The following is a 14,098-nucleotide window of genomic DNA, read 5'->3' on the forward strand; positions in this document are numbered from 1 at the left end:
CCGCAGTTACTAGACAGAAGGAGGAGAATGCAAGCGGGGATTTCTTTCTCTCCCTATAGGATTTCCATAGGCTGGAAACATGACTCTTCTGAAGGTCAAGGTTCCTGCCAGGCAGCCCTATCCACACAGATCTGTCCCTGGATTTCAGTAATGAATCTAGGGATGGGATGCCGGTAGCCCTGATGTTACTTGCCCTCTCCACTAGCCACACCTGTGTAAACAGTTCCTGTATTAAACTCTCAAATTACTCAGTTCGGAGTGTGCCATCAATTCTGTTGGGGACCTCACTGATACAAGGAGTTATTCCTACCTAAGTGAACGATGTGTGCAAAGAACTGAAGCATCCTGGTGCTTGAAGGAGGCTCCATCTCAATAATAGTTTGTTATGGCAGGAGGGTGCAGCAGTAGGAGAGTTCATGAGGCCGATCACTCTTGCCGGTGCCCACGGAGTGCTCTGGGGGTCCAGGGCTCCCAGGCCTCATCGCATTTAGTCCCCACTGAGTAAGGAGATGTATTATCATTCCATTTTGTAGGTAAAAGATCCAGGCTTATGGAGGTTAAGTAACTTGGCCAAGGTCGCACTGCAAGAAGGGCTAGAGCTGCATGGGGAACTGAGAGTCCCTACTCTCCTCCGTGCTAAGACGTTAAACTTGATTCCACAGGCAGCGCGTGTTTGGCTGCCTTTCCTGCTCACTCAGCCTCAGCTTTTGCTGTAAAACTCTCACTTCCCACAAAAGAATATTAACCTTGTCAATATTCCCTTTCCTCATAACTATGTGTCATTAAACTGAAGTGTTTCTTTAAAAGACATCATTAGAGCAGAATTAGTATGGCATGACCTTTCCTTATGCTTCCCAATAAAATTAAACCCAAACCTGAGTGACCAAAGGAAACCCTGGGAAGCTAAATGCAGTCTTGAAGATGGTTCCTTTCAGGCAGTGTGGCTGCCTATGGATCCCTTGATATATGCTTGTCTTCTCAGAACCATGCAGAGAGAGCTGCCTGTGACCTGATTTGGCTTCACAGGAAACAGCAACCTGCGTCATCCATTGGGTCACAGATCAGAGTTACATGATGAAATGAAACAGGTGGAATGTGGTGTTCAATCCATGGTATTCCGAACCCACCATGGACAGCTGACACATTCCCAAAGAGAACGCAAATGTTTGCATGTTGCCCTGCTCAGGGCATCTCCGCCTAGAATGGGTAGAGTTTGGGCCCTGAGAGATGTTAATCTATTGTTCAAAAGACAGGAACTCCCTAAAGAGAGCCAAAAATAAGAACCATACCCAGGACTGACGATTTCTTTTCTGTGATGTTGGTGGACAGGTTAGCAGGAGAAAACGAAGGGGAAATGTTCATAGTACACAAAATATAAACACCATCTCTTAGTTAAAACAAAACAGGAAAGGTTTTGAGTTCTATTCATGTAAATAAAAGGCACTAAGAATCTTGGGCAATGCCCAGGCTAGTTAATTACAGTTGGCTGCAGGAGCGTGCACAGACTTGCCTTCTGCCATCAGAGGCATAGTTATGGGGGAGGGTAAGATCTTCCAATTTCCTCCACAGCCCTGGTGGCACTGGTGAGTTCTGGCTGCTTCTCTGAGCCAGGTGGTGGTGTGTCTCTTCATTTAGTCCCATTAATTCTTCAGTGTTGCAAATATCTGAACCCTATTATTAAAGAGTTGGAACGATATCCCACTAGGTTTTCAATATGGACTATTGATGAAGAAACAGTAATTGGAATAGCAGGGGTCTGAGATAATATTGCAAGACAAAAGTACATACAGTTTCTTTTTTGTGGCTCTTTTGCATTCTATAATTTGGTGGCCTTGGACTATGGCTTTTTGTCGCTGTAGAAATAAACTACAGCTTGTCTAGAGCCTTTCTGATGGATAATAGGTTGCTTCTGATTTAGCTCTATTTCTCTTTCACGTATAGTGTGGTAATAAACATCCTTGAACCTCATCTTCTTGTGCACGTGTGTTCAAGTTTCTCTAGGAAAGATACCAGAGAGGAGTTTGCTGGATTATAGGGCATGATCAAGTCTACCAGGAATTCTAAAACAACTCTGAGTGTAAAGTGAGTGTACCAACTTTTAATCTTGCTGTCTTTTTTTTTTTTTTTTGTCGTTTCTGTTTTCCCATGACACTTCACCAACATTTGGTATTATTAGATTTTTTCTTTTTTTTTTATTTTTATTTTTTGCAGGGGGACAGAGTCTCGCTCTCTCACCCAGGCTGGAGTGCAGTGGCGAGATCTCGGCTCACTGCAGTCTCCGCCTCCCGGGTTCATGCCGTTCTCCTGCCTCAGCCTCCTGAGTAGCTGGGACTACAGGTGCCCGCCACCATGCGTGGCTAATTTTTTTTTTTTTTTTGGTATTTTTAGTAGAGATGGAGTTTCACCCCATCAGCAAGGATGGTCTCAATCTCCTGACCTCATGAGCTGCCCGCCTTGGCCTCCCAAAGTGCTGGGATTACATGCAAGAGCCACTGTGCCCTGTCCTTTTTTTTTTTTTTTTTAACTTGAGACAGTCTTACTCTGTCACCCAGGCTGGAGTACGATGGTGCAATCTCGGCTCACTGCAGCCTCCGCTTCCTGGGTTCAAGTGATTCTCCTGCCTCAACCTCCCAAGTAGCTGGGATTACAGGTGCCTGCCACCATGCCTCGCTAATTTTTTGTATTTTTAGTAGAAATGGGGTTTTGCCATCTTGGCCAGGCTGGTTTTGAACTCCTGAACTCAGGTGATCTACTCTCCTCGGCCTCCCAAAGTGCCGTGATTACAGTCATGAGCCACTGTGCCCGGCCTCTTTTTTTCTTATTTGGCTAATGTGATGCGTGTGACGTGATACTTGGCTGTTATTTTAATTTTCATTTCCCTGATTTACTATATATTTTCATATTGGCCAATCAGTCTTCTTCCTCTGTGACTTGCTTAGGTCATCTGAGTTTTTCTTATCAGTTTGTAGGACTTCTTCATTTAGATTAGCCATTAATCCTTCGATTTTATGCATTGCAACTATCTTCTCTCAATCTATGGCTTACTTCGTTTTTTAGTGTCTTTGACAAATAGAAATTTTATAATTTTCAATGTGATTATGTTTATCAATCTTTTTCTTATATTTAGACCCAACTTATAGAATATTCTGCCCATTCTTTATTCCCCCTTATAGAACACGGGACAGACGGTGAGGTCCCTGTGGCCTTGCTGGAACAGAATCCAATATGAAACACCATAGCAAGGGAGAGGGGTTTGCTTTGGGAACACTGATCATGCCATTGTATTTCAGTGGGTACCCATGCCTCTTAGAATTACTCTGTTACTCACAGAGTAGTGAAGCAGCATTATACAAATACTAGTCTTCTCTGTTCTTTCTTCTTCTTTTAGAGCAAGTATCCATTTATAATTGCTGTATATTCATTTAATGTCCAGTGCCTAAATGTGGCCTTTCCCTCATGTCTTATGACATAGATTCAATAAGATTTCTATAATACTGTCTAAGAAAACATGCTAATTGGATATAGAAGACAGAACAAACAAAAATAGTTTAAGAAACATAAAAAGCTTGTTTTACAGAAATGCTTTATCTCCTGGGTTGGAGCTGTCATGTCAGTGATTACCACTTTTAGTTTATAGGAGTGAATAAACTGATTTTAAATATTCTAAGATTATTACATAAGTCGTTTTTTTTAAAGCTCCAATAAGAGGTCTGTGTAACTTGAAAAATACAAAGCAAAACAAATCAAAAAGGTAAGAAGGTGATTCATGTCTTGCTAGTCTGGGAACAATCTCATGGAAGCCTGAAGGATAGCTGACAATTATCTCTTGACTATCTCTCGACTTAGCTGGAGCACTTGAGACTTAAAATTCTCCAACCCTAGACCTTCGGCAATGTATTTTCTTTGAAAATAACCAGAGCCAGGAACAGCTTACATTAAAGTGCTCAAGCATCAAGGCTGTAAACACAGACAACTGTTAATTCCCCAGATGTCGGGGTCCAGAGTATTTAACAGTTGAAGAGAGTGAACCTGCGGTAGTTTCAATTTTACATATTTTTCTCTTGGATCTTTGGTCAATTTCCTAAAGCCAAATTTTTTTTCTTTCAAGTAAAGTCAGGATTTTGAGAAATCTGCCTGCCCATGTTGCCTAACAGAATTTAAGATCTAAATGGGAAGAGTCCTCCTCTTTTCCCCATGACACCTACCTAAAATGAAAGTGGAGAAGCTTCTAGGTAAAGCGGCAAAGGCCCATGGGGTTGGGGTCCACCTTTATTTGTTTTATAATTGGTCAAACTCTAGGAGTTTAGAGATACTATGAGACATGCAGTTATCATTTGCTTTTTCTTTTAAATATTCTTTAAATGATATATTTAGTTCCCTTTGGGTTAAGTGAAAGGTCCAGTACTAAGAGCAGTGATAATATTGCAACTCTGTAGGCCATTTTGCAAAATTATATACTATCCCATTTGAACCTTACAACCTCTCTGATAAGACAGGCAAGGAAGGAGTTATTTAATATGTGGATTTTGAGGTTTAGACCAGGCTGAAATAACGGAGGCCCCAGGATTGAATAGCACTCTGCTAAAGTTTATATATATGGTTGAAAACCTTTTCTAGTTATCTTATTATGATAGCCTCACCTTTTATGTTTATTTTATTAATACCTGAAAGTGTGAGTTGTTTCATCCAAAAAATGGGTTTAAGAGTAGGTTTTAAGATTGCTATTGGAAAACCAGGTTTAGCTGAACTCTGCCTCATTCATATATGAACCAGGCAGGCTTTCTTAAAAAGGCTTCTAAAGTACAAACTCATATACGCCTTTTACCATACAGCAGCCCCAGCCAGCAATGCTAGACATCAAAGAAGGGATCTGGGAGTGAACTCATCGATGTGAAAATATTGAAGAGCTAACTTGAGGGCTGTTGTGTTTAATGTCTGTTAGACGTTAGCCGGCATATCCAGGATGCTATTAAACTCCATCTTCAGTAGTTTGTTTCTTGGGATTATGTAAACATCGCTAATTCAAACATGCACTTAGTCATAAACACTGCAGAGAGCTTTTTCTTTTAAATAAACTTTTAATTGAAGTATAATGGACATACAGAAAATGCACAACTCATAAATGTTTACTTCAAGGAATTTTTCACCAAATGAACACACCCATGTAACTACCAACTGGATCAAGAAGCAGAATAGCACCTGAAGCTTCCTTGTTCCCCATTCTGATCACTTATTCTCTCTCCTCCTGAGAGGTAACCACTATTCTGAGTTTTCCCATCAATGATGAGTTTTGTCTATTTTTGAATGATACATAAATGAAATCATACAGTGTATATTCCTCTGGGTCTGGCTTATTTCACTCAGTGTTATGAGTATAACATTCATTCTTATTGTTTCATCTAATGGCAGGCAGTTCATTTCTGTTGTCCTATGGTACTCCTTTGTGTGAATATACCACATTGAATAAATACACCACAGTTGGTACTAATTTGCATCCCTTCAACAGTACATTAGTGCTCCACATCTTTACCAGCACTTGGCAATACCACTCTTTCCAGCTAGTCTTGTGGACACATAGTAGTATTTCACTGTGGTTTTAATTTGCATTTCCCTGATCTCTAGTGATGTTGAGCATCTTTTCATATGCTAATTGTTATTTGAATATGCTGTTTTGTAAAGTGCCTGTTCAAAACTTTTGCCTATTTTTTAAGGTTATCTGCCTTTAAAAAAACTTATTTATAAGAGCTTTTAAAATATAAACTGCATGTAAGTCCTTTGTTAGATATACATGATGCAAGTATCTTTTTCTAATCTGTGTATCTGAGGGTCTTAAAAGGGGTCTGAGAGTTCACTGCGTAGAAAATAGTACCATGGGCCCTCCTTGGCTCTCAAGAAAGTGGACATTTGAAGACAGAGGAAAGGAAGAGAGACCTGGATCTTATGCTCTTTAAATCTATCACGACTTTCTTGAAATAGGATTCCAAGAGCAGCTGGATATGCCTCATGCACTTGATATGATCAGTCTGTGTTTATTTGGCTACTCTCTTGCAAGGTAAACAAAGAGTCATCAATATATAATATTCTGGTAAACTCTTATCATACATAATGATATAGTGCTTTGGGTTAATAAATATTTGAATACCTACTATGAGCAAGCACTGGCCAGGACCCTGGAGGCGCAAAGGTGGATATGTCAGCACCCCTATGCTTAGTGAGCTTTCAGGTCACTTTTAAGGTACTTTTGTATCTACTATCCTGTTTGATCATATAAGGGTAGGGTGACCATCAGACTGATAAGATAAAAATAATGTATCCTTTTGCTCCTCAAACCTTTGAGGATCGTTTAGTCACTGCCCCTCATTCTGTAAGATCTGTCTTTCTAAGATATGCCTTTGCCAAATCCTAATAGCCTCACTAATTAATACCTGGAGCAATTCTCTTTTCTCAAAATGACTGATTCAGATAAAACATGCAGAAATGACTTTATATTTTAAAGAAAGCTACAAGGGGCAAAGACCATAAAATAGATTTACTTAGTCCCCTGCTGTTTAACAACCCTTTTAACAACTCCTTAAATAATATCTATTAGTCAACTGAAATCATATAGCATTTATTGAGGGCAAGTCTGGAGAGGCACTGTTTTATTCTAGACATTGAAGGAGCCATGAAGACATTTAAGATGCAATTTCTGCCCTCATAGAAGTTCTAACACATTGGTGGTGGTGATAGTGTTTGTGTGTGGAGGGAAAGTGTTCAGTCAGCACACAGCATATGCAAGGACAATGTAAACATAAAGACCCATACCACAGAAGCTCCGCAGAAGGAAGGGTCACGTTGGACTGATTTCAGTGATGAGGAAAGGACTATATTCATTAAGATAGTGTCGCTGCTACTGTAAAACTATCCCCAAGATGTATAACCACCCAAACACATAAAAAGGCGTTTTCAGTCCCCTAAAGTTAAAAACAGGTGTGGATCCTGATTCATAGTTGACTCTGTTCCAAATGGTGATTCAGAGATCCAGGTCCTCCCCTCTCGTGGGTCAGCCATCTTCAACATACGGCTTTTAAGATTGCTGGGCTTGTCCACCTCAAGCTGGCAGAAGGAGAAAGAACGTGGAAAATGAAAAGATCTTATAGCCAGATGTGAAAGAGCAGTTCCATGGGCTAGAACTTGAGTTTCGTTGGCTAGAACTCAGTCACATGGCCACAGCTAATTTCAAGGGAGGTGGAGAACTGCAGTCCACCTGTGTGTCTGAAAAGATGAGATGGCTTGTTGACCACGTAGCAGTCTTTGCCACAGGCTTTGTTATGGTCTGGATGTTTTTGTTGCTTTCAATATTCATGTTGGAACTTCGTTCCCTCCAAAATTCAGATGTTGCCAATATGATAGTATTCAGAGATAGGGCCTTTAAGAGGTGTTCAGGCCAGGAGGGCTCCTTCCTCATTAATGGCATTAAGACCCTTATAAAAAGCCTTTACAGAGCATTTGGCTAGCTTTTCCTGCTGCCTTTGCCATGTGCAGCAAGAAGGCCTTCACCACACCGGATGCTGGTGCCCTGATCTCGGACTTCCCAACCTCTAGAACTGTGGGAAATAAATTTGTATTTTTTTTTTATAAATTGTCTAGTATCAGCTATCCCATTATAAGAGCACAAAATGGATAACAGGCTTTATGCTGTAAAAGCATTTAAGGTAGGTCTTCAGGCAACTTGAAGTATTCTGACAGAGGTGGGAAAGGAGGATTAATCCTGGAAAAATGAGTAATCCCAGCACTTTGCGAGGCCGAGGCGGGCGGATCATGAGGTCAGGAGATCGAGACCACGGTGAAACCCCGTTGCTACTAAAAATACAAAAAAAATAGCCGGGTGTGGTGGCGGGCGCCTGTAGTCCCAGCTACTCGGAGAGGCTGAGGCAGGAGAATGGCGTGAACCCGGGAGGCGGAGCTTGCAGTGAGCCGATATCGTGCCACTGCACTCCAGCCTGGGTGACAGAGCAAGACTCGGTCTCAAAACAAACAAACAAACAAACAAACAAGGACTGGGCAGTATACAACAACAAAATTTAAGGGCATATTTGGAAAATAGGAAATCATTCATCTTGTTAGCAGAATAGAACACATAGGGAGTAGTGCAGGAGAAACTGTTGGAAAGCTAGGTTGATACAATTTCCAACCTAAGTCACATTTTAGGAGGTTTTAAAATTCAGACTGAAGAGTTATATCCAGCATAGTTTTCAGGCTCATTCTCACTTGCAGGAAAAATGTGGCCCAGGTTACTTTTCTTTTTTTCCCTTCACACTCTGGCCTTTCCTAGGAAGTGAGTCCTCATGTTTATCTCCCCCACACAGTGGCAAGCAGTTAGGGAGAAGGGTTCAGCCCCTCAGCATGGGCAACTTCGTTTTCAGCTTTTGTACTAGAGAATTTCAGAGATTCCAGGGGCCTTCTGCCAAAAACCCATCTAACGCATGGTATCTGCTGAATGCTGTGTTTGGGATGAATCCCAAGTTCAGGAGAGGGAGGAGAAAGGGAAATTCCTTTTTGACCCTAGGACACAATTAACTCATAGCCAGGATCCTGGAATTTGATTACCCATAGTGCTATTTTGGCTTGGATAGCTCACAGTTATAAAAGTATCCGGTCCTTTAAAATCCAGCCGCAGCTTTCAGCTTCATGACCTCCTGACAGTGATTAATTGGAAAGGGTGGGAGCTGGGGAAATCCTTTTCCCTCCCTTCAGACCTGCCAACTTGGCTTTGAACCTACAAGAATGTTTTGATCAGAGAACATACATCCCCACACCCCGTACCCTCACTCTCACCCTCACCTCTGCCCCATGTTGCGCATTTTATTTGTTATCCACATGCATTCATCTTTGTTGAATTAACTTTGGCCCAGGCTTGACTATGTGCTGCCCCAGAAGGCTTCTGTGTGACTTTTTCTCTCTTCCTTGAGCTTCTGATGATGAAATTCATGTTGTTCTGACCTTCCATAGCCTTCTGACCATGAAAATAATGTTATAATAAAGGTAAATGAAAATTTACCTTTGCTGTATAGTTTGTGGATGGTTTCTTTCTTTGTTCCTACCAGAATGTAAGCATGATTCTATATTTTTCTTAAACCATTGAAAAAGAGAGAAGACGGAATATTTGAAGTAACAGCTGACCACCTGAAAAGTGCTTTTCAAGGCAAACTGGAAGAGGCAGCACACAGTTTTTCAGTCCTGAGCACATTCCTTGTATTTGGGGTTTGTGAAAAGGGAGTTGTTCACCTTCCCATGGCAAGAGTTTCTAGATGTTTTTTTTTCCTTTAGTTGGCCACAAAGCCAACCTAAAGGAATCATTACTACGTGGCGTATTTTATCCTGTGTTTGTCTTTCTTCCTCTCCTTTCTCAAGATCCTCATTGATCCCACTCTATGGTCATCCCCTGCACTCACAGCCTTCAAATAACTAAATCTTGCTGTTCGTAGGCGTTTGGTGTTTTTCTCTTTCAGTTGCTAGCGTTGGGGAAGATGAAACTCTTCAGGCCAATGTCTGTGGTACCAGCTTATTCCCTAGCCTGCTTTGAGATCTACATCCCTCATGAAGCACTAAGACATTTGAAGAGACAGGATGGTGTAAAGGAATGGAACATGAGGAGAAATTAAGCAGATCTGGGTCCCAATTCTAGCACTGCCCCTTAGCTCTGTGAAACTTTGAACAAAAACTTGACTTCTCTGAGCCTGAAACTTGACAGCATTGATAAGTTTTGGCTGTTTTTTAATTTTATGTAAGTGGAACAATACAGTATATATACCTTTGTTACTGACTTCTTTTACTTAATACAGATGCTCTTTGACTTAAGATGGCATTGCATCCTGATAAACCCATCTTAAGTAAAAAATATTGTTAAGTCAAAAATGCATTTAATGCACACAGCAGACAGTCTCTGATGTATGATGGTTCAACTTAAGAATTTTTGACTTTATGATAGTGCAAAAGTAATAGCCATTCAGTAGAAACCACAGCCCCACCATAAGTCATAGGAGCTCCTCAACTTACGATGGGATTGTATCTGGATAAACCAATCATAAAGGGGAAAAATTGTAAGTCAAACCATCATAAGCCAGATCTGTCTGGGTTATATTTATGAGATTCATTGAAATTATTGCATGCAGCAATAGTTTGCACAATAGGATTTATGGTATTACATGGTATATCACAAATTATTTGTCCATTCTACTTTGATGGACATTTGGATAATTTCAGTTATTACAAATCGTGATTCTATGATCATTCTTGTAAAATCTTATATATACACCCTGTTGAGCAACATTGCACACTGGGTTCCCCAGGAAGCAGCTCTAAGAGATATTTGCTTTCAAGAAGTTTATTCCTTTCTGCCTTTAAGACCAAAGTTGCATTCAAGATCAAAACTTACAGGGGAGTGAGGAAGGAGGATTGAACACAGAGAAGTTGGATTGAAATGCAGTCACAACAAAGGCCTCAGCCAACCTGTGGGGAACTCTGGAGCTGAAATGGCCCTCTAGAGTTGTGCAAAATTGGGGCAAGGAGGCCAGGTCTTTATATACCCCTTTATACCAGTCATTGCGTGTGGATTAACCCAGGCATGGGAACATGATTTGGGGTGACACATCTCTCTTTGGCAGAGAATAGGGGCCACATCTGCGAGCTGTCAGCAATCAGCATTCCTAGTAGCTGGTAGAATGCATATTTTTATCCTAAAATGTCTAAAGTGTGTGTGTGTGTGTGTATGCATGCGTGTGTCTAAGGGGGAGCAGGTGGGTGGGTGGGGGTAAATCTGAGCAGTGCATTACAGTGTCTGCTACATGTGATTAGTAATTTCTAGGAGTTGAATTTCTGGTTCATAGGATATGGGTAAGTTCATCTCTAGTAGATACTGTTAAACAATATTCCAAAGTGTTTGTGCCCAAATACCCTCTTAATTTAGATTCTGATATCCCCACATGGACTGTTTCCAAAAAGATAAAGAAAAATATATAGAAGTGAAACAAATGTAAAAAATATTCTGTATATTAATATTTTCTATATGGTGGAGAAAGCAAAATTGAGAACCATTGAAATGGGTTGTTTATTATTTTCTTACTTACGGCTTGATATCCTGAACTCTGTCAACACTACCCAAGTTGTTCTGAAATCTAGCGATGGATTTAGTAGATCCTAAAGACTTCCTACTGTGCTGAGAAAAAAACAGAAAATGAGGTATATGAATTGACTTTTCTCAAATTTCATTTTTCAGAGTGGCCAAATCAATGAAGGTCCCTGTATATGAGACCCCAGCTGGATGGAGATTCTTCTCAAATCTGATGGACTCAGGACGGTGCAATCTCTGTGGGGAAGAGAGCTTTGGCACTGGTAGGCTTTGTTGGGTTGATATTACTGGGGACGGTGGCTGCAGCCTTTTGTGATCTCAGTTTGGAGATCTGTGAACTTTCTGTGAATTACAGAGGAACAGTTAAGTAGAGGCAAAAAATCAGAGAAACCTAGTAGAGTATGTGCTGTGATATGCTTACCTCTTTTGTCCATTTTGTTTCTTCTTTTTAGAAATTTCTCTTTCTTTAAAAATTTCTATTATGGAAATCTTTAAAGTGTATAAAAGTAGAGAGAATATCGCATTGAATCCCCATGTTCCTGTCACTCCCATTTCAACCACCATAAACTTGTGATCAATCTTCCTTTATCTCTACCCTCATCCGCAGGGGAACGCTGCTCCCTGATTATTGTGAAGCAATCCTCTGTAGCTTGTTGTTTTATCCATAAGCATTTCAAGATGAATCTTTACATATAAGGGCTCTTGTTCAGAAAAATCACATAACCACAGTACCATTATCACACCTAAAATGTTAAAAACATTTTCTTTTTTTACATACTTTAAATACGTCATCCAGTTGTTTTCTGGCTTGCATCATGTCCAAGAATTCGGATTTAATTTTTACGTTTATTCCTCTGTATGTAAACTACCCCCCAATCTCCTGCCTTTGGCTGACTTCAATATTTTTTAATCTTTGATTTTCAAAAGTCTAATCATATTAATACCGTGTCTAGGGGTGTATGCATGTATGTGTTTAACCCTATGTGGGGTTCTCTTGAATTCTTGGCTCCGTTGTTTGTTGTTGTTCATTAATTTTAGGAAATGCTCAGCTATTGTTTTTTCGAATATTTCTCCTTCCCCATTCTTCATCTCTTATCCTTCTGAGGCTCCAATTACACATGTGTTAGATAACTTGTGATGACAAATGAGCTCTTACGTTCATTGTTCTGATTTATTTCTCCACTTTTTTTCTTCTTGTGTTTCAGTTTAGATCATCTCTATTGGAACATCTTTAAGTTCACTGATTCTTTCCTTAGCTGTGTCCAATCTGCTGATGAGCCTGTTGAAGGAATTATTCTTCTCTGATACTGTGTTTTTTTTTTTTAGCATTTCTCTTTGACTCTTTTAAAATAGTTTTCAGCTCTCTGAAATTCCCCATCTGTTTATGCAATTGTTTATCTTTTTCATTAGATCATTTAACATATTAGACATGGTTGTTTTAAACACTCTGTCTGATAGTTCCAGTCTCTGGTTCATCTCTGACTTTGGTTCAGCTGATTGCTTTATCTGTTGACAATGGTTTGAGTTTTCCTGTTTTTTTGTAGATCTCATAAATTTTTATTGAATGCTGAATAATATGTGGATAAGAACAGTAGATATTCAGGTCAATTGTATTTATTCCTAGAAATGGGTACAACTCTTTTTTGGGGCAATTAGTGTGGAAGGTTAAGTTAACCTAGTCAAGTGGTGATCTGGGTTTGGGTTTTACTCTCTGTTTTAACCTTCAATGTACCACAGGCTTCAAATTCCCCCAGCAGTGGCATATTTTTACTGGGTACTGGAACTGGGGAAGGGTACTGGAGAGGTTTTTAAGTGTCCCTGTTTCACCCTCAGTTTTCAGTAGTGACTGCAAGTCTGTAACACAAAATACAGTTCTATCTCCAGGCTCTTAAACCTTCCCTGGTAGCAGTGACCTCTGACTAGTATTGGTGCAGGATTCTGAGCACAAGGTTTCCTACCCTCTCCCCAGAGGCAGAAGGGTTTTTACTTTGCCTGTCTCTCAGAGACAATAGATCTTTTTCTGGACCTGGGGGTGAGAAGGTTTTCAGCGTGTACACCTAGGAGCGTAAAGCATTTGTTTCATACAAGAGAAGGGTTTGGGGGAGCAGAAGGGTTTCATCCTTGTCTCCCAGGGGCAGCTGATCATCGCTTGCATACCTGTACCACCAAGATTCCTTTTTTGTTCCTAATTTTTTGTGAGGACCCAGTAGAAATCTGTGGAAAAGAACTTGAAAATGTGCCCCTTGTATCTGGAACCCCAGGTGATTTTAAAGTAATGTGAAAGCCTGTACTAGGCCTTTAAGAATTTTTTAAACTCTTACATGATTTCTTATTATCTGGTTTTTATGGCAGCCTCCTCTTTCTCCTGTGCTTTGCCAAAGCTGAGAGAATTTTCAGGATCTGTCTCTCCTTGGAGTGGCTTCTCTTTCGAATTCACTTGACTGTGTGGTCATCTCAGATCTCTGAATTCAAGAAAACTTACCATGTTTGAGATTTCCTGGCCTTTTACCATTGCTAGGATGGAAATAGCTTTCTCTTACTGATTTGCATATCCTAAAGAGAAGTACACAAGTGGAACTCTAAAAGTAATTTCTTCATAATTTCCTCTATCCTCATTTTCCCCCTCCCCATTAACAGTTTGTTCTAATTGGACCTAAAAGATCTTACACTGTAATTGGGTGATATGTCTCTTAAGTCTCTTTTAATCTACATTTCTCTTCTTTACATTTTGCCCTTATTATTTATTCGTTGAAGAAACTGGGTCGTATTTCCTATAGAGCTTTAAAATTGCTTTGATTTTGATGATGCTGTCCTAATTTTCCTTTCTAATTTGCTTAATGTTTATATGAAGAGAAGCTATTGATTAATGTGCTTTTTCTCTGGTTTGCAACTTCCTTAGTTGCCATTATAGTAATTATTAATATAATTATCATATTAATTGTAGTGGATTTTTTCCAAAAACTCTATATTCTCTTGGGATTTTAACAT

General features: G+C 40.0%; 1 protein-coding gene across 2 annotated transcripts in view; it reads left to right on the forward strand.

Moving 5' to 3' along the window:
* The window catches only part of PGM5 (phosphoglucomutase 5), a 179,589-nt gene that overhangs the window by 95,919 nt on the left and 69,572 nt on the right, over nucleotides 1–14,098 (forward strand). For both annotated transcript variants that reach the window (XM_055294400.2, XM_063609925.1), the window contains exon 7: nucleotides 11,258–11,373. In XM_055294400.2, coding sequence (XP_055150375.1) covers nucleotides 11,258–11,373 — 116 coding nt within the window. The remainder of the gene's footprint in view (nucleotides 1–11,257; nucleotides 11,374–14,098) is intronic.

Source organism: Symphalangus syndactylus, chromosome 9 (assembly GCF_028878055.3).
Source record: "Symphalangus syndactylus isolate Jambi chromosome 9, NHGRI_mSymSyn1-v2.1_pri, whole genome shotgun sequence".
NCBI lineage: Eukaryota > Metazoa > Chordata > Mammalia > Primates > Hylobatidae > Symphalangus > Symphalangus syndactylus.